At 34.0% G+C, this 22,088-nt stretch overlaps 1 protein-coding gene across 5 annotated transcripts in view; it reads right to left on the reverse strand.

Moving 5' to 3' along the window:
* The window catches only part of TfAP-2 (transcription factor AP-2), a 193,631-nt gene that overhangs the window by 49,912 nt on the left and 121,631 nt on the right, over positions 1–22,088 (reverse strand). For 3 of the 5 annotated variants that reach the window (XM_089097488.1, XM_089097486.1, XM_089097489.1), the window contains exons 3-5: positions 20,815–20,949; positions 16,741–16,911; positions 7,134–7,194 (exon numbers count right to left, since the gene is read on the reverse strand). In XM_089097488.1, the coding sequence (XP_088953614.1) occupies positions 7,134–7,194; positions 16,741–16,911; positions 20,815–20,949 (367 nt within the window). The remainder of the gene's footprint in view (positions 1–7,133; positions 7,195–16,740; positions 16,912–20,814; positions 20,950–22,088) is intronic. The other 2 variants (XM_089097487.1, XM_089097490.1) reach the window with 2 other exon arrangements.

Consider the following 22,088-nt stretch of genomic DNA (forward strand, 5'->3'; position numbering starts at 1 on the left):
CTCTACGCTGGCGACGCTGCCGAGCAAGAGCTTTAAGTAAGTTAAGTAAGTGAGTTTTTAAGAGGCAGGGCTTGCAATATTTCAATTAGCACTGAACAAAAAAAAAATTTGTAGGATTGAAAAAGTAGGCTTCAAGAACAGATTATCTCCGACTGTATCGTTCTTCTTTTTAGTTGCCTCCTGGATGGTCTTGCAAGATCCTTTTCTGATGCTGAAAAACTTAGCCATTATCGTCTATGGCTCTAGTATCCCCTTTTGGCAAAATTACCAGCTAAAAAAATACTTCACGGGATGGAATGACTATTGAAAAAGGTTGGTTTTTGGAAAAGGCCAATTGCCATTTAATTTCTTTTTCTTTTTAATTGATCTTAAACATTTTTTACGAAATAAAATCAGTGTCGATTTTAAGCTCAAATGTGAATTCTTGAAGCACCAAGGACATCAAAATTAAAAACTTTGTTTGCCCCCTGGACCTATCTTCAGTCTATTCATACCTAAAAGCCAGGATTTTTAAAAAGATTTTTCTTTCGGTTGTTTCAAAATTAACAAGTTTTAGGGTAGTACCGCATATTCCTTAAGGCTGCTACGTTAAACCGTGAAAAAAAGTAAAACTGATTACATACGCTTGACAATGCTTTTGTTCCTAAAAATTAAACATAGTTGTTTCCAAATTCAACTAAACCTTCAACAGAAAGCTGCACCTTCTTCATCTGTTTGGTGCAATATGTTTCGAGCTAATTCTTGCCAATTTTTCACCCCAATTTATTTTCGCACTTTTTTTTTATTTGGCACCTGCCGAGGGGGTGCCCACTTTCAGAAATTCCATAAACCAGGTGGCGCATAACCCGAGTTCCAAGCGTGGCGATCCGCGTGGCGTTTCAAGTTGCGGTTTTGAATCAAGCGATATTGATTATTGAATCAAGTGCCTCGACACTAAAACCTCAAAAAGTACGAAGTGGACTTGATCCAATTAGCTTCTAAAAGGATCAACTACATATTCAATGAGCATCCTTATACAGTAAAATTTTTAAATGTTACGGAGGTAATTGCATAATTTATTTTTTTGTAACCGTTATGTAAATTAATATAAACAATGAAATCCGAATAAAAGGAATTAACGAATTTCTCGAAACAATTCAACCTGTGTAACCCAATTAGGATTCAAGACATGCCACCTATCTCCCAAACAGAAACAACGGGATATCTTAAATAAAAAAGAGCAAAATATGATCTATAAGAACACCAGCAAAGCCTTTGAATAATAAATAATTTCTTTACTGTAGATTATTAAGGTAATTTCACACGCCTGAAAAACAAAGCAAGAATTTGAGACCAACTGCTGGTCTCCATTCCATGTTGGTAATTTGCTATCCTATTAAGAATTAGTACAAAGTATTTCAGTTCCCTTTTAAGGAAGACAAATTGCGGAGAAATTCCCGATAATATGACTGAAAGAAAATAATGACAATTGGCTAAATGTCGGACCTCTTTTAGTCAGAGAGTAGTAGAGATATTACTTTCCTATAATTCCAAACCAAAAATGTTCATTAATTCTAATGGTTTGCGACTGTGACGCATTCTGTAATCCAATTACATTATTTCTTAAGAAGATCTGCAATTTCTGGAGGTGAAAATAGCCCCATATTTCAATAATTTCATTGGTTTTTCTGTGTGACATTGTAAGCCATAAGCCACAAAAATGAGAGAAAAGTTAGATTCCACCTTATTGGTTCTTCTGTGCGAAATGAAGAGCCAGCAAGAGAAAAGTTTATTCATCAAAAGGTTTTTTTTACAAGTAGTCCCTCTGTTTGTCGGTGGTTTAGCCTCATTCACAATGGGATTTACGTAAGGCGTAGCTAGCACCAAGATTTGGCTAACGTCAGGCCCAAGAAAAAATAATAGATTACTTTCCTACGATTCTGTAATAAAAAGAAGTGTGGTTTAATTTCATTTGTTTCTAACTGTGATTAAATAAATAAAAAACAAGTTTTTTTAACTGAAAGTAGGCCTAAGGAGCGACATTAAAACTTAAAACGAACAGAAATTATTCCGTATATGAAAGGGGCTGTCCCCTCCTCAACACCTCACTCTTTACGCTAAAGTTTTTATTTTTTGAAAAAAATAGAGTCGTGAGAAAGTCAAACTTTAGCGTAAAGAGCAAGGCGTTGAGGAGGGGAAAGCCCCTTTCATACACGGAATAATTTCTGTTCGTTTTAAGTTTTAATGTCGCTCCTTACTTTCAGTTAAAAGAACTTGTTTTATTTTATTTAATTTTTGAACGTTTTTGAATAAATACAGGTTTTGATCTTGGCTCACAGTACATGAATAATTAAAACAAAATTTTCATATTAATTTACTTTTATTTGGTTAAATGGCTTTCTCGAAACTTGTTTCATTTTATTTACGAACGTTTTTATTAGTAATAAATATACGTAACTTACGAATTAACTTAAGTAACGAACTTCTATATTCATATATTTTTAATACGTATATTAGGGGGTTTGCCCCCTAGTCAATACCTTGCTCTTTAAGCGAAAGTTCGAATTTCGTTCCAATTCTCTAAAAATGACTGCTTAATTACAAAGGCCGTTAATTAGAATAAATAGCACTTATGAAAGTACTAAAAAATCTCTGGCTTAAAGAGTGAGGTATTGACTAGGGGTGAACCCAATCATATATGTAATATTTTCTGTTCGTTTAAAGTTTTGATGTTGCTGCTGTTGCAGTTGAAAAACTTGTTTTTTTTATATTTAATTTCTGATCTTTTTTTAAATAATACTGGGAAGTCCGGCGTCCCCTTCATAGCAATGTCCCTTCCCCCATGAAAACTTCCTTCATGGAAAGCTCCTCCTACAGAACCCCCGACCCCCCCCCTCCCAGGAAAAATCTCCCCTGAAAACGTCTGTACTGTATACTTCCCAATAACCAATACTATATGTTAACATTGGGTAAAGTTCATAACTTTCAGCCCTCCTCTCGGGAACTTTGGGGGATTAAGTCATCCTAAAAGACATACTTATAATATTTTTGAACATGCTGAACAAAATGGCTATCTCAAAATTTTGATCAGGTGACTATGGGAAATAAATGAGCGTGGGAAGGGGCCTAGTTACACTCCATTTTTTTGGTCACTTAAAAAGGGCACTAGAACTTTTAATTTCCATTCCAATGAGCCCTCCCACGATATTCTAGGACCACTGGGTCGATACGATCACCCCTGGAAAAAAAAAAAATAAACACGCACCCGTGATCTTTCTTCTGGCAAAAAATGCAAAATTCCACATTTTTGTAAATAAGAGCTTGAAACCTCTACAGTAGGGTTCTCTGATACGCGGAATATGATGGTGTGATTTTCATTAAGGTTATATAGCTTTTAGAGGGTCTTTCCCCCTTTTTTCAAAACTCAGCCAAATTTTCTCAGGCACGTAACTTTTGATGGGTAGAATTGAACTTGATGGGTAGGATTAAACTTGTATATTTCAAATCAACAGTAAAATTCAATTCTTTTGATGCATCTTTTTGTATAAAAATACCGATTTCTTAGGTGTCTGTTACCATTGAGCCGGGTCCCAATAACCAATACTTTATGTGAACATCGGGTAAAGTTCATAACTTTCAGCCCTCCTCCTGGGGGCTTCGAGGGATTAAGTCATCCTAAAAGACATATTTATAACATTTTCGACCATGCTGAACAAAATGGCTATCTCAAAATTTTGATCGGGTGACTTTGGGGAAAAACTGAGCGTTGGAGGGGGCCTAGTTGCCCTCCATTTTTTGGTCACTTAAAAATGGCACTAGAACTTTTAATTTCCGTTCCAATGAGCCCTCCCATGATATTCTAGGACCACTGGGTCGATACGGTCACCCCTGGGGAAAAGAAAAAAAAAATAAATAAACACGCATCCGTGATCTTTCTTCTGGCAAAAAATGGAAAATTCCACATTTTTGTAGATAGGAGCTTGAAACCTCTACAGTAGGGTTCTCTGATACGCTGAATATGATGGTGTGATTTTCATTAAGGTTCTATAACTTTTAGGGGGTCTTTCCCCCTTTTTTCAAAAATCAGCCAAATTTTCTCAGGGGCGTAACTTTTGATGGGTAAGATTAAAGTCGATGAAACTTATATATTTGAAATCAGAATTAAAATCTGATTCTTTTGATGTATTTATTGGTATCAAAATTCCGTTTTTTAGAGTTTTGGTTACCATTGAGCCGGGTCGCTCCTTACTTACAGTTCGTTACCACGAACTGTTTGATACATTTTCGTAACCCAATTACATAATACATTAATCCTATCCCAAAGAGGGAAGCCAATAGTCTCGCCTCTTTGAAATCTCACTTGTGTGTGAAATTTTGAGCCATTAAAAATAACAAAGTTGGAATTTTTTTTGTATTTTTTTTAGATATTTTTTTTTTATATTCATTTGTCAATCCTTAGCCAACACACGAATAAAAAATATAGAAGTTTAAGCACAAGGTGAATATTTTCTGTTTCAACTATCCAATCAAATTAATCACATTATAAATGGGTTGAAAGTGAGCTAAATCTCACCGCCAACTACGGCTGACTTCCAGGACTCAAATATTATTAATTGTTTGCTATCATCTTCAGTCTAGAACGACAGATAACAACAAATTCAACCTCTAAAATATACAAGACGCGTAAAAAAAACTAACTCAGTAGCCCGACCTGAACTTGAAGCACTGCAAATTGCTTATAATTATGTGTAATAAACCCAGTTTTTGAAAGGGCACAATATAACAAAAAAGTAAGAAAATTTGGTAATACTTAAGAAAAATTGGACCAAAAAAAAAGAACTCCCAATCTTTAAGTTACAGAATATTTTGGCAAACATACCCTCTCTCGGAGGAAAGGTTTTATTTTATTATTATTATTGTTTTATTATTACTTCATTAATAATAATTATATTAAGAAACTATTTTTATCAATAATATAGTGATGTTTGGCCCGACTTGAACTTGCAGCCCTACAAACTGCTTTCTGTGTTATCCGTTGCCTTGGAACAAAAAAGAAGAAATGACAAATAACTAATTATCTTAATGATAACTGAGTTTTGGAAAACGCCCTAAACCTCTGCATTAGCTATATCTCTTTGTGAATGAACCTACTAAGAAAAAAGCATATGTCCATTTAGTCAAATATAATATTACTACATAAAATAAAATAACGATTCGTTATAAAGAGACGAGCTAGGGACATGAGTAATGGGGGGGGGGGGGGGAATTCTAAATCTTCCAAATTTACGGGTACTTCCCATTCAAATTATCAAATAATATTTTCATCCCCCTACCCGAAAAAAAATCCACGTACTTGCTTGTAACAAGCATACGAAAAGATCAGGCTTAAGGTTGTTATAAGATTGAAAAATAGAGAAATATGTGAAATCTGAATCTCTAATGAGACCGTGAGATATACAAATTTATTACATCACATGGAAAAAAACCAAAAATTGGATTTTATTATAAAACTGTGAAAAATGCAAAAATTTAAAACTAGCCTTATTTCAAACTGTCAAATCGTAAAACAACGTCTGTTTTTTTTTTCAGCTTAACTGATTTAACGAAATGTGTGCTGCCAGTACATCGACCTAAATTGGCTAAAGTGTACAGCGAAGAAGCAATACGCAGTAGTATTTGTTATAGTAACACGAACAATTCAATGATTAAACTCGATTTTAAACACTGGTTACCATTATTCAATTACCATTCCAACTTCCCCTACCTTTCCCCTTTTAAGTCTGATTTCCTTCCGATTCCCCCTTAAAAAGGGGCATGACCGTGTCCACGGGGGAGGGGGTAGTTGGTTAGATCCCTATCCTTAATTTTTGTCCGACTCGACACATTTTTGGACACAGAAACATTGACAATCACTTACCTTTTTCTCTACCTCCCCCCGCCCAAAATTTTACTTGCAACCCCTCCCCCAACAAAATTAAAATCCTGGATACAGCAGTGCCGCTTGTACTAATATTTTACTGTTGTCTTCTTGAACACTCGCGCGCTATTCCATAATCTTTTCTTCTTCTTTTTGTATGTCTCAATTTTTTTCTTGTTTGTGAACAATAAATTAGACCGTTCAAAGATATAATAGAAAAATGTTCCTCGCCATATGTACCTTCACTGTATTATATGTATAAATAAACGTTTTATACTCTAAACACAGACTATGTGATGGTTAGAGGTTCTAGACATCCTCCACCGGTAGAACCCAGATAATAGGCCAACGCTACCATAAGGCCCTAAAGAGAAGAAGTCTCACTGTACAGAGAAATAGACAATTCACAGAGAAGTGAACAAAGAAAGTTTACAATGCGTCGAAAGGCTGTTTCTTCTCCTAGAATATCGGGGGGGGGGGGGCTTGTATAACCACACAAAAAACATGATCTACAAATCAGCTATAGTAGTTCGAAAGGCGGTATGCTCGTCTCTATGATACAAATTTTATGGGAGTGCGAAAAAACTAAAAAAAATACCCCTTGGATTTATTGCGAACAGTTGTTTGTACAAAGCTTTTCTTTTTACATTTAGTCATCAAGATAAGAACAGAATTCGATGTCAAAACTCCAAATTCCAGCTGTTTCCACTTTCAAGAAAGAAATTCAACCCCTCTTCGGCAGACTTCAACCGACCTAAATACAATATAGATGGGATGGACTAGTCGATCAAGCCTATTTTGTTTAATTAGGGTGGTTCAAGAACCCCTTGACCAAAAAATGTCACATAAAGTCTTTTGAATTACTGAGCCCATCGCGTTTGCAAGCTTCCTGAAATTTTTTTGGAGTTTTATGAAGTTAAGACGAGACTTGAAAAGACGATTCGGTCTTCCAGTATGGTCAGACAAATCTTAATACTGCGAAAAAAATGAAACTTAGGGGTGGAGGGGGGGGGGTACAAAAATTTTACAAGGGCTTACAAAAAAACTTTATTATTCTTTTACGAGTCTGACAAAATTGCTGCAGGAGGGGCTCAAACCCACCCCCCTGGAGACGGCCTTGATAGCAGAGTGGCTTGATGTACAGCACGCATTTTTTTTTACTTTGTTTTAGAAAGCGAAGGCTTTTTCTGTCCAATTGTTCAAAATATTAATTCTGCGAAAAAAAAATGAAACTTACCATATTCTTTTTTGACTAGCGCTAATTCTGCTTGCATGAAGCCGCCATCACCGTCAACATTCTAAAAAAGAGATGAAAACGAACATTATCAGATATTCGATATTCACAAAGAATATGCTCCTTATGAGAGATTGCTTAATAAATTAAAATCATGTTCAATGCAACAAGATTTTTGGATGAGATCCGAATGATTAATGATTAAGCAACCAATTGTTCAAGCAACAGTGATTAGTTGTTTACAAGGATTCAACAACCATTTTTTCTACGATAGACGAAGAAGCCATAGTTCGGACTTAGCCCAAGGTTGCCATAATTCGTTTAATATCCTAAACCCAGGTTTTATATGTTTCAATCTAATTGGCGTTTCTAGTCGTTAAAGTGCCAAGGACAGTGAAAATTAAATTTCATTTCGTGAAATGTAAAGTGGGAAGTTACACAATCATACAAGGTATAGAAGATAAGGTAAAGAATACGAAATTAGGCTTTACAGTTCCTACCGGGTCCGAAGCGTGAGCAACCCCTTTCCGAAATGTGGCAAATTGCATAATAGCATTAAATTTTTATACAAACGGATTTTTAAGTTAGAGCCTCCCCCCCCCCTTGGAATCTAGATTGAGAGTTCGTGCGTAATTTTTGTATGGTATAAATTTATAGTCAACTAGCCCCCCCCCCCCTCCACTCAACCAATGTGTATTTTGCATGATCTTTGTGTAAGGTAAAGGTAAAGACTACAGCACTTGGACCCTACAGTTCCTACCGGCGGTGCTGATCTCCGTTTCATGACCCTTCAGCCAAGAACTGCAATGAAGGCTGGGGGTCAGTCATCCTTTGCTTTCGCCCACCCTTCCTATTTACCTTCCCCAGATTTCTTCAGGTTTTAAAAATGGGACGAATCAAGAATTCATTTTTTAATGAAAAATACCCCCATGCGCAGTCATGCAGTTTTCGTTACTAGGTTCCGCCGAATTATAAAAAAAGAAACATGGTTGAAAAATCAGCAAATAATAAGCTAAAAATTTTGGCTCCCAACTGCTTAATACGGTGTGGTTTTCATTGTAAGGTGCAATTGCTTCAACAGATTGTTAATATTTGAAATTTATACGGACAGAAAGCGATGTCAAATTTAACTAATCAATTGTGCTTGTTTATTTTGATAGTTTAAGATGACAACACCGGCGAAACTGTCATACTACCTTTAAAACTTCATAATTTTCAAACAGCAAAAAGGAAAATCTTAAAAAACAAGGTTTTCAGGTATGAATAGTCCTAAGGCGGATATTACATTTTATTAAATTTATATTTTATAATTATATAAGATATATTTATTTTATATTTAATATTATAAAACAATTTAATTTTAAGTCATTGGTATTTTACACAGCTTTTCATTAATTCCAATTTGTAATTAAAAACAGTGAACTTAAAAAGAAAAAAAGAGAGGCAGAATTTCAAACACGTGAAAAAGACTAATAATTTTTGCTATTTGCTCCAAATCTGATTGCCATTTACTGTCTTCTGATTCTGGACAGATGTACTGTCCTGGACCCCCTGCAGAGCCAATTCCTTTTTGCGTCATTAAAAACATTAATTCAACACTATTGGCGCAAATTCAACAACTATTGTCTCACACTGAAAGTTCAAAGAACTAGAAAATTGAACCTATATATTAACTATAATAAGAAAAAGTTCAGCAAAAAAGGAGCTCCCACAAGGTTTAAACTACTGACACCAAATCTCATAAATTAACACTCAAAAAGTGGCTTCATTAGCTTACTTTAAAAATAAGCACTTTGGAAACCAATTTATTAGCTATAGTTTATTATTAAATCGCATCAGGGATATAGTAGGGCCAGGTGTTTGAATTTTCGCTATTGAACTGTCGATGGATAAATTCTATTTGTGGGATTTCTTAACTACACTTTTAATTAGAAGATAGTATGCTTTTCATGGGTTACTGCATAGAAACTTTCAATAGCTTTTGAAAGGTTTATTTATGGTGATAAGAAATCAATGGTAGTAAATATACTGCAATATTTTCACTATTAAATCTTTTTTAAAGAATTGGAGGAGGTTTGGCTGAGACAAGATTTCCAGTTATGTTTTTTTCTTCTTGACTTCCATACTTACTTAAAAACAAGGGAGTTATCACTCAGAAACAATTTTAGTTTATCAGCATTTAAAAGTTCACTGAAGATATCTGTACGGGGAAGGGGTTTGGTCCAGTTATGTTGTTTTAATGAATACTAACCCCCCCCCCCGACTGTGGGTAAAGAAAATAATTGTATGAATAAGTGCTTGACTGTACAAGAAAAAAAAAACGAATTTACAACCACATTTTTCAGATGACAGAAATGTTCACAATAGTAAACTTATTTTATTCACATCTTATTTATTTAATACACTAATATTAGCTATTCCAGGGGGCAATATTTTCGAAGGTAAAATTTGAAAAAAAGGTAAATCGTATGAGAAATACAGGAAACTATGAGACAAATCGACAAATTTCATCTACAAATCGTCAATTGTATGGCACAATTCAGGAGGTTTCAGGCGGAGCATGGGTAATACTCCGCCGCAATCCCCCAGCGCATCTGTGGCTAGTGTCCTCTAGCGTTATTTGACCGAAATCTTCCTTGATAATGCAAATACACAATAAGCACTGTGGGACAGTGGCGGATCCAGGGGGAGGGGTGGGGGGCAAACACCCCCCTAAAATAGTCTAAAGTAGTGTAATTTACTTAATTAACGCAAATTTGCATTAATTAAACTCGCTCCTAGCGCAAGTTCGTCGGATCCACCTATTTTGCCCCCCCCCTAAAAAATCCTGGATCTTCCACTGCTGTGGGATATTATCCATTGCCCAATCAATACATTTGGACCCAAAAAAGGGGAACATTTTGTATTAAAGCAGCACCAGATCACTCTCCCCCAAGTATACATGTCCATATTACTGCTGATTCTGAATTAGTAAATTAACAGCGAAAATATGACGCCAGAGTAAATATTAGGGCAAGGGATGCTCCCACTTACTAGGACCCCTAGGAATACTTAATTTCGACTAGAATATTTCTCGCAGCCTTTGGTTTGAGAATCGTAAAAAAAGAGGTATTCAATTTTGATTATCTGATGTTTTGCACCAAGTTGATGAAAGATTGAGCCACGCAATTTTCTTTCATTTTTTCTTTATTTAATTCTTGTTTTAATTATATTTTGCGATTCTTTTTTGTTGTGATTGACAGTGAGTGCGAATATGAAGGTTTTTTGGGGGAGGAGTATATCTCTAAAGTATCAAAGACACCAAAATAGAAATGCTTTTTGTCCCCTGAAACTATCCTAGGTCAGGCCCATTCATACCTGAAAACCTCGACTTTCTAAGATATTTATTTATTTTATTTTTTCAAAATTTTAACATAAATAAGCAAACCAATTAGTTAAACTCGACAACGTTTTTCGTTCGTAAAAATCAAACATTGACAACCTGTTTATTCCTAAACCAGCAAAACCTTCAAACAAAAGCTTTTTACTGTGTCTTGTGACTTCTTTTTTGCTTATTTTTCACTCAAGTGACCTTTTTTAAATTTGACTCTCGCTATTACCAAAAACTGCATATGAGGTCTTTTTCATTATAAATTACAATTCTAAACGACCAATTCATAAAATCACATTTCATTTTCATTGTCCTTGGTACTTCACCCAAAATGACTTCTGGCGGTTGGTGTATTTGTTTGACTCATTTTTAAACACACAAATTTAAGAATTTTAAATGTTGAACAAATAAATATCATCCATAAAATAGAGGGTTCACATTTTTGTGCTTAATTACCTATTTTATTGACTTAGTTTTATGCTTTTTACAAGGTTATCCGTAATAAAAGCATAAAGTAAGATCATGCGCACAACTGGTGTCACATATAGGTTGCTAAGGCACATGCCGAAACGATACGTCCCCCCGCCTAGACTTAAAAAATGCTTGGTTGATATTTTCATTGAAATAAACGAAAAGCAAAATTACCCCCCCCCCCACCAAATTTAGAAAAATCCATTTTCCTCCCTTCTCCTACATTTTTGTAGTTTGACAACTCTGCTTATATATCTTACACGCGTGCTTTTTTTTATCTTAGAAGTACTTTTTTAGAAAACGGTGCGTGAAATTTCTGATTAAATTGTCTACTTTTTATTTTTACTTTTTCTATTACTTTTTTCCTACTGGCCTTTAAATTATTGCGTTTACGAACAATTTATTTTATTCATTTCAATACATAATTTATATTCATGGCAAATAGAGAAGTCCTAAAATTTGATTTAATTTGAATTTATTCTAAATCTAGCTGTTATTTGTTCCACTATGTTTCAAAAATAAATCGTTTATAGAGAATATTTCCCAACGACTCATGAAAAATATTCAAGACATGACACAAAATCAAACTAAATTACCAAAACTGCCCGCAACAAATGCAAATCAAGGTATGATAACCGATAATTACCTATGTTAAAATCCACCCTTTGTCTAGGCGTTACCCCAGAGTTTCAACCCTGAATTGTACATCTTTCGCTAATATTCTCATAACGTTTATGTGTCAAATACATGACAGTTGAACAATATCATAATACATCTAATTGCATATTAATCTGTTTACGTATCTACTTATGCCAATGTGAAACTGAATTTAATTTGAATTTCAGCTTCTGAATCCTGCCAAAGGCACACATAAAAAATTACAAGTCTTTGTGGACAGAAGGGCTTATCTGTTGCTAAATTAATAACCCTCTTGTCAGCCTTTATTCAAAAAATTGGGGATTAAATAACTAAGAACTAAAAATTAAAACTATTTGTCCCTTGGGCCCACCTTAGGTATGATCACGCCTGAAAACGTACAATTTTCTAGAGTTTTTTGCTTTGTTTTTTTATTTATTTAACTATGAAGTTTTTAAGGCATTATCACATTTGTGTCAGTGTTGCCATGTCGGACCGTAAAAATAAATAAGCAAATCCAGTTAGGTAAACCTGACAACGCTTTTCTTTCGTAAAAACTTTCTAAGAAAAGCTATGCTTTGTAATTCCTTTTGGTGCCATGTGTTTTTGGCTGATTTTTCATTCGCGTTTTTTTTTTCTTTTTTAATCGATTACCCCTCAGCTACTCCCAAAACTACATAGCTTCATATAGAGGTTTTCCATTAATATTGGAATTCCAGGTTTTTTGAAATTTTTACGACCCATATGCTTGTATAAGCTCCCACTTGACCAATTCAAACTTTTCCTCTCTCTTTGGTATGTTAAAAAATATTCACATTTTCTTCTTAGTTTTCAAGATGAAATTCTAAAAAAATTAATTCCAATTTTTTTTCTCTTTAAAGGATTTAAAAAAAACCGTATTTTCAAAATATACTAGAAAACAGAGTAATTTTTCTCGAGAATTTGTGAATATAAGTGAAAATAAGAAACGCAAAACCGATTGGGCTTTACGTAAAATTAACTAAAAAAAACAAGTTTTTTTTAACTGAAAGTAAGGAACGACATTAAAACTTAAAACGAACAGAAATTATTCCGTACCTGAAAAGGGCTGCCCCCTCCTCAACGCCTCGCTCTTTACGCTAATTTTTTTTTTTTTTAAAAAAATAAAGTTGTTAGACAGAGTCAAACTTTAGCTTAAAGAGCGCGGCGTTGATGAGGCGACAGCCCCTTTCATATACGGAATAATTTCTGTTCGTTTTAAGTTTTAATGTCACTCTTTACTTTCAGTTGAAAAAAATTGTTTTTTTTAGTTAATTTCTGAACGTTTTTGAACTAATGCAGCTTTGATTTTGGCTCACCGTACATGAATAATTAAAACGAAATTCACATAATAATTTTCCTTTTTTTGGCTAATTGGCTTTCTCGAAATTTTGTTCTGACGTAACTTACGAATTAGCTTACGTAACGAATTTCTATATTCGTATGTTTTATTACGCATACTAGGGAGTTCGCTCCCTAGTCAATATCTCGCTCTTTACGCTAAAGTTCAAATTGTGTTCGAATCACAAGCCCCTGAATCACAAAGGCCAGTTGATTAGAATAGATAGCTCTTTTGAAAGTACTAAAAAAAACTTTAGCGTAAAGAGCGAGGTATTGACTAGGGGGCGAATCCCCTCATATACGTAATAATTTCTGTTCACTTTCCCCTTCATAGAAATGTCCCTTCCCCCAAGGAAAGATCCTCCCCCGTAACCCCTACTCTGACCCCCGACTAGAAAAAATTCCTCCTGGAAACGCCTGTATACTTCCCATTAACCACTAATATATGTAAACAATGGGCAAAGTTTATAACTTGCAGCCCTTCCCCCGGGAACTGTGGGGGATTAAGTCATCCTAAAAGATATATTAATTAGATTTTCGACTATGCTGAACAAAATGGCTCTCAAAATTTTGATTGGGTGACTTCGGGTCAAAAATGAGCGTGGGAGGGGGCCCAGTTGCCCTCCAATTTTTTTGGTCACTTAAAATGGCAGTAGAACTTTTAGTTTCCATTAGAATGAGCCCTTTCACGATATTCTATGACTACTGGATCGATACGATCCCCCCCGAAAAAAAAAACATCACGCATCCGTGATCTTTCTTCTGGCAAAAAATACAAAATTCCACATTTTTACTGATAGGAGCTTGAAACTTCTATAGTAGGGTTCTCTGATACGCTGAATCTGATGGTGTGATTTTCATTAAGGTTCTATGACTTTTAGGGGTTGTTTCCCCCTTTTTCCGAAAATAAGGCAAATTTTCTAAGGCGCGTAAATTCTGATGGTTAAGACAAAATTTGAAACTTATATATTTGAAATCAGCATAAAAATCTGATTCTTCTGATGTATCTATTGGTATCAAAATTCCATTTTTTAGAGTTTCGGTTACTATTGAGCCGAATCGCTCCTTACTTACAGTTCGTTACCATGAACTGTTTGATTAAAAAAACAAAACAAGTTTTTTCAACTGAAAGTAAGGAGCAACATTAAAGCTTAAAACAGACAAAAATTATTACGTGTATGAGGGGGTTCGCCCCCTCGTCAATGTCTCACTCTTTACACTAAAGTTCGAATTTTGTTCCAATTCTTTAAGAATGACCCCTGAATCACAAAGACCGGTTAATTAGAATAAATAGCTCATTTGACAGTACTAAAACTGTTTTAGCGTAAAGAGCGAGGTACTGACGAGGGGACGAACCCCCCCCCATAAACGTAATAATTTCTGTTCGTTTTAAGTTTTAATGTTGCTCCTTACTTTCAGTTGAAAAACTCTTTTTTAAAATTTAATTCCTGACCGTTTTTTTTATAATGCTGGGAAATCCGGCACCCCTTCATGGAAAAATCATCTCACGTACATCCCCCCCCCCCCCAGAAAAAAATCCCGCCTGAAAACGTCTGTATACTTCCCAATAACAAATACTATATGCAAACAAGGGGCAAGGCTCATAACTTGCAGCCCTTCCCCCGGGGACTGTGGGGGATTAAATCATCCTCAGATATAGTTATTAGATCCCCCCATCTAATAACTTTTTTTATTTGACAAGACACAAAAAGGAGCTCGAATGTATCTTAGAATATATTTAAAATAACGCATTTTATAAAATCATTATCCACGCTTTAATATTTTATCTCAAAATTTTCTCAGGCAATTCTGAAACAGTATTTAGTATTAATCCAGATTTACAAATATGTGAAATTGACCACTCTATCACTAACCAAGTGGTTCTGGCGAAACATCCATTATTGATATCCTTAGACTTCAAGTGAAAGATGAATCGAGTGATGTGACCAGATTCCGCCCAAAGCTCGGATTAACTGTTAATCATATTATTTCCAAATTAAAAGTGGAATCCTTTTTTTGGGGGTAGCAATCGGAAGCAATGGGGATAACTACCCTATATTTTTGGAACGTCTTTTTTGGACATTTCTATTGAAAAAAAAATTGAAAAAAAACTAATGCACTCTCCCTACCTTCTATAAAATACCTTTTCCGTGACTCCATTTTAGAAAATCTAAGAAAAACCTTGCCCTCATCCCTATATTTTTGTAAGTTCGCGCCACTGTCGGGTTTGTGCTCTAAATGGTTATTGGCACCAATAAGCAAAATTCTTCCAGATCCAGGGACCAGAAACTAATTTTTTAGAGCTTGGTCTATAAATTTCAATTTAATTTACCCTTTTTTTTAGTTTCCGACTTGCCCCTCCCTCCATATGAGTCACTCCCTCCAGATAAATTCATGAGCACTTGGTGCCACCATCTATTTTTTGTGCCTGCAATGATGCCATGACACAAAGTTGATATCGTTCGCCTATTTTTAGAGAAGAAAACCTATTTTCAAATAAGTAAACAATAGAACTTTTAATAAATTTCAATGTTTTAATAAGATGAAAGTTTTTTTTTCAAACAGTTGAATGTGAAATAAAAATTCTTTTGAAATGCAGATACGACCTTTTGAACCTGGATGCAACGATTTTATAACATGTTGTTTTTTCTAAGCCTTTAAAGGTTGAATAAAATTCATCTTGGGACCTAATAAAGATGGGACAAAACTATTCTTTTCACATGTAGACTATCGTAATTGCACTTTGAGATCTGATTATATCAATTATCCTTTGTTCAGCAAAGAATGGCTGGAGAATTTTCAGTTTAATTTTAAAAATAAGGCAATGACCTTTAAAAAATTAATTTCAACTTTGGTTCTTTTTAAATTTAGTCAGTCATGCTTTATCAAACATCAAAATTTCTACAGGAGACAAATGCTATTACTTCTGGAACTGGGGTCGTAAATCATGGCTATAATTTTCTTTTGTGAGAAGGGGGATGAAATTTGTCGATTTTTTTAGATTTTTTGAAAAAAGATCCTTAACCCAAATTATTTAACGCCATGACAAAAACATGACCCCTATTCTCTAGCCAAAGTATAATCACCTACGGAACAAGTACTGACAAAACCTATCCTCTCCACACAAAAAAGTGACCCTGTGTATACCTATGCGAACCTGGCAATTAAATCAAGAACTAAAAACCGTAGTTACACAATTCATCCCCGTCACTCGTCGCCTGAATCACGCTCTAGCATAATTATTGGCCGGAGCAAAGTACTTTGGCTCGGAGCGATTAAGTAGTACAACATTTTGCGTCTAGAGGCGCTGAGGTACGCGGGGTCACTTTTGGAGAGTTTTGTTAGTACTTGTTCCGTAGGTGATTATACTTTGTCTCTAGCTGACGATGAAGCATTTGATCAATTATTGAGAAGATTATACTTTACAAAACTTGAAGATTTTTTTATGATGGTTGAAGTCAATCCAAAAGCGCCATATTTGTTCCAAATCTAATCAACCATAAAGTTCAGCTGGGATAATTCAAAACGTGCTATGTGACACTTTTTATCGCAGGGGTGTTCACATCTTCTTCCCTCTCGATTTACGAAATGCGCTCGGTGGCCTGCTCCATGAATTGGTGCAGGCCATAATTTTGATATGAAAATTATCGATTATTAAATATAATACTTCTGGGTGCAGAAATGATGACGAAGCGAGAGTAAGGACATTCCCTATCGCTGTTGTCAGTTGTAGATAATCAGTGAAATAATAAACAAATAAATAAAAAATATTACCTGTCCGTCGTCCATACCATGGGAAGGTAATTGGGCTGGAATCACCAGTGTTTCCCCATCTATGGTGACGTGACCAGATGCCACAAGCACATCCGGCCGGCGCATATACTCTCTACGATTTGGGTCATACGTAAATGTGGCTGTGGCATGTACATTACCCTGAAAGTAAAACTGTTGTAAGGTCAACTGTTGGAAAAAAATTGTTTTAAATTTCACAAAGAAATTATACCAAGTCCTACGACAACGAAGTTAGCTGAAACATTTAACGTTAATTATGAATAACATATTATTCTACTATACGTACAAGGTCTAACTGGAAATGGGAGGGGTGGTACAGAATAGGTATTTTCCCCACATTTTTAAACACTTATTTGCAACTTCCCCCGCCCCATAGGTTGTTTTAGGAGGGACAGGGGGGCACTTGCCCTTGGCACAGATGTTTTAAGGGCACAAAATTTCAAATAAATAATCCAACAGTTACAATCATTTCGTAATTTTCGAAATATCTTTGAGATATCTTATGAAAATTATCTTTATTAAAATTAAGTACAGGGCACAATTAGCAGTAATTATAAGTATATCGAATCCAAATTTTTTTTTTCTATATCCAAATTTTTTTTTTCCTATATCCTCATCATTCCTTGAAAGTAAAAGTAAGTAAACCGACTTTAATTAATTTTAATTTTTTTTTGCGATATTTTTTGTGACCCAAGTAAGATATAGGAACGTGGGTTAGACCAATCGACTGTTCGTATTTATTTTATAGGTAGGGTATAAATAACCATTTGCCAAAAACTGCCTAAAAGGGCGAACTCGTGTCTGAAATAATGTTGGGTATATTTTCAATGCCTGGATATAACGAAAACGAATAAAGGTAAACATCGGAGTACAAAAAAAAAGAAAATTAATGTAACTGCCAACAACACATTATTAATCATTTGCATGATTAACTTATTGTATTATAAACAGAAAACAACGGTGGACAAAACAAGGGGTAGAAACTGACAAAAGATTGAAGACTTACAAACAGTAACAAAAAGAAGAACACCAGTAAGCAGGGGCGTCGTTTGGGGTGGCAAGAGGGGGCAGTTCCCCCCCCCCCTCCAATGATGTGGAGAAACGGATTATTATACAGCCCATGCCCTTTGACAATCTGGATATGGACCCCTCTTGCCCCCCCCCCCAAATAAACATGCTGGAGATTTGCCCCTGGCAGTAATAGGAAAGCTAAATGGACAAATAGAAAGCTAAATTATCTAAGATTAGTAGACTATTTCCTAGACTTTCGGTTTCCACTTAAATTACAATGTGGACTGATATGAAGACAAAATAGGGATAATGAATAAATAAGAAGGAATGGGAGGAAGGAATAGAATAAAAATGTTTGAAAGCGTTATGAATCAGCACAATTCGTCATATTATATTTACTGGACGCTAACAGATACGGTGAGAAAAAAGAATGTGGAATTACTGGGAAAAGAAAGCAGAATTAGAGAGAGCGAAAAAAGAAGAAAAATACTAGAAGAAAAAATTTAAATGTGAATTCAAGATTGCTATTTGCGGGTTTTTAATTTTCAGTGAGACATGGAGGATAGAAAGGAAAATAAGAATGGTGATAAAATAGGAAGGGGAAAAAAATCTAAAAAAGAAATTGTACACTGAAAAATATCTTACATTAAGATACGTAGAATTTTGATTCTGATTTAAGTCCACTGGTACAACTAAAATTCCACTTCCTGAAAAATCTAGAGATCGGAAAGGGGTGGGACTTCCATTATGAAATATTTCTTCTCCCATCTTCATGTTTTGAACTTTTATTATATTCCTTTCTTCAATAAATTAGTTTTTTTTTAACACAAAAAGATCGGACTGTAAATGGCTAAAAGATTAGTTTAAATTCAATGTAAAATTACCTTTGAAATTAACTATTTATTTATTAATAAAGTTGGCAGTTTGTTACGCCTAATATAAAAATTTCCTTGATGATATTAGAATTAAGAAATCAAAATAAAATATGAAGAAAGTTCCAACTATTTCCAAGAATTAATTATGGGAGTTTTGTAGTTTTGCTTTTAAAAATTTCACAAAAAAAGCATATAGCCCACAGTTTTCAAACTGGAGTTTTACGAGCTTTTCACACAAAAAAAAAGCTGTCACTAAATCCAAAACCACCAATGAGCAGCGATTAAAATAGTTCTCAATTCAAATGTATTTTAACACTAAATTCAAATTTTCCAATTTTCTAAAATCTTTCTAAATCCAAAATTTCAAATGAGAACTTTGTCATACAACTTGTTTAAGAAAACTGGTCTAGAAATGCCTTTGTCCAACCGGTGGTTGTTCTCGAATTTCCTACAAAGAAGGTGGGTCGGCGATATGCAAACAATAGGGGGGTTTCCAGAAACAACCCTGCCAGGAGACGTTAAATGAAGAACAGCCCAAGGCAACAGTGGCGACAAGATATTTTTAATTCAATATTTCATTGTATAAAGTGGGGAAAGACTATAGTGATGAAAAGATAAGAGTCTAAGGAAAAAGATAAAATATGGGACAATGAAATGGAATAGAAACCAAAGTGTTTCGAAAGGAAAAACCAGGGATATAATAATAATTCTATTCCAGGCAAGCTTCAAATATTTTTATTTTTTATTGGGGGAGGGGGTACAGAAAGGGTAAATATTTATTATGTTGTCAGAAAATTAATATTATTGTAGCCTACATAATCCATTTCGATCCAAAAAGTTCCCTTTTGGAGGCACCATTCGTAAAAGCAATTCTTAAATCCACATTTAAAGGGAAGGTTGAAAGATTAAAAATACCAGTTTAGACATTAGGCCTACTATCAAAATTAAATCGGTTGACCATAGCTTGCAGCTTACCCAATACTTGCATATCAGGTAAACTGGGCGTATGGATCTTCAACACCCTTCATTTGGAGCATCAGGCCCTCCCCCCTTAAAAATTCCCTAACACCAGGAAGTATTGACTTCACGCGTAATTGAGTATATAGAATCAAGGGAATAAACCAAATATCCCCCTTCTCATATTTGGATGGCCAAAAAGTGAAAATTTCTGTTATACCCAGAAAAAAATATTGGACACTATTCGACAAAAAAAACTCAAAATTTTAATTCTACAGAAAATGTTGGCAAGCTTAACCTCTCCCAGAAAAAAGACTATTTTATTATTATTGTTTATTGTATTAAGCTGGCTTTCTGTTAATTTTTCTTTCATTGTTATTGTTTTATTATTATTTTAACAAGAATAATTTTATAAAGCAGCTATTTTATCAATAAAATAATGCAAATAATTTTTGTAAATAATAGTCATAATTTATTATTCTAGTATGGCTTATTTAATATTATTATTGTTTCTATTATTCCCCGACTCTTTTTACGCTGGATTTTCTGCGGTTTTTCTAAGGGATACTAACTTCAGTTTCAAAATCCTTGAAGAATGAAAGATACTCAGAAAAAGGGTAAGATAGAAAACCTAGATCTTGTTTTTACTTGGAAGAAACTACTGAAATTTCCGAATTGTGCTGCTGAGAGGCCATATCCTGGATTTTTGTTCGGGTGGTTTTTTTTTTTTAGGGAAGGAGGTCTTTAAAAAACTTAAAAGAAACGTGCCTACGCACAATCCCAAATAAAATTTATTCTTCGCTTTCCTGTTCTCGGGTAATTGTAACTTACAAAATCCGTAAGACGTCCAACCAGTAGAAAACAAGACAATGCTAGAGTTTTTTTTTTTTTTTTTTTTAAGGCAAATCTTTTACAAAGAAAGCAATACCTTCTTAAAACATAGGCAATTTATAAATTATATTTGCCTAAAAACGTCAGACCTTGGCCCCATCTCGAAAAGTTCATTTTTTACTGGTGTTTTAAATACAATTTACTTTTTTTGAAATATTAACCTCTGAAACGCCGCTCAAGAATTTTTTGCGGATGTGCCTGTCGAAAGCCAAAATTAATTTGATAATTTTCGCTGAGAAAAGTTTCCTGATATTATATCAGCAAATAAGAAGGAAGATGAAACAGGAACACTAAATAAAACTAAACAAAAATATAATCTTACATGGATTTCATTGTCAGACCTCCGTAATCCGTCATGGGAATTGGTCCTTTGAGTTATTTGATGTGTTTGGTAATGCGTCTGGTGTAAATTCAACTGGGTATACGGATCCGTAACGTGGTGAAATTCTACTCCAACCTGAAACGAATACAAGCCCTTAGAGCACCAAAAAAATTAAATAAATAATTTTTTTACCCCTTGATCCATCTTAGGCCTATTGATACCAAATAATGGTGAATTTCCAAGACTTTTATTTTGGTTATTTCAAAATCATGAAGTTTTCAGAGTGGCATCACATTTTTGACAGTGTTGACACGCTAAGCCGGAGAAGCAAATAAGCAAAACAACTTAGTTAAATATGACAGCGCTTTTCGTTGGCCAAAATTCAAAATTAACAATCTACAAAGGATAGCTATACCTTCTTAAGCTGTTTGGCATCATATGTTTTTAGCTCATATATATATATATATATATATATATATATATATATATATATATATATATATATATATATATATATATATATATATATATATATATAATTTCTTAGACCACACTGCTTTTCCATTAAAAACAAAAAAAAAATTTTTAAAAACGAAAAAAGGGTTTTAATTTTCTAACAAGCAGTGAACTACAAAACAATTAATTATGCACAAAAGCTCCGAATATTTATATATATATATATATATATATATATATATATATATATATATATATATATATATATATATATATATATATATATATATATATATATATATATATATATATATATATATATATATATATATATATATATATATATATATATATATATATATATATATATATATATATATATATATATATATATATATATATATATATATATATATATATATATATATATATATATATATATATATATATATATATATATATAAGTGTAAGAAACTTACACAAGTGGAAACTTGTGTAAGTTTCCAATTAGCCAATTTAAACAACCAGGTTTGGTTTTCACTGCTTCTTTTTTTAAGAGAGAGAATGTAGTGAGAGGAACGTGAGTGTGATGTTTTTTTTGTGGTTTCTGAAGCGTTCCGAGTCAGGCTGAGCCACACTATTTTCGTTATTTCTTTATTATCTACCTTATTTTTCTTCTTGTATTTGTTTTTCTGTTGGTTGATATAATGGAATTTTTTAAACTGTTTTTTAAAGGGTGAGTAGACTAAATCAGCTCGCTTCTGGTATTTGATGTATTTGGGTATTGTGCATTTATGTCACCCGCTGCTATATACTGT

The sequence above is a fragment of the Artemia sp. Qi Xiang Cuo genome, chromosome 12 (genome assembly GCF_049724085.1).
Source record: "Artemia sp. Qi Xiang Cuo chromosome 12, ASM4972408v1, whole genome shotgun sequence".
NCBI classification, from domain to species: Eukaryota; Metazoa; Arthropoda; class Branchiopoda; order Anostraca; family Artemiidae; genus Artemia; species Artemia sp. Qi Xiang Cuo.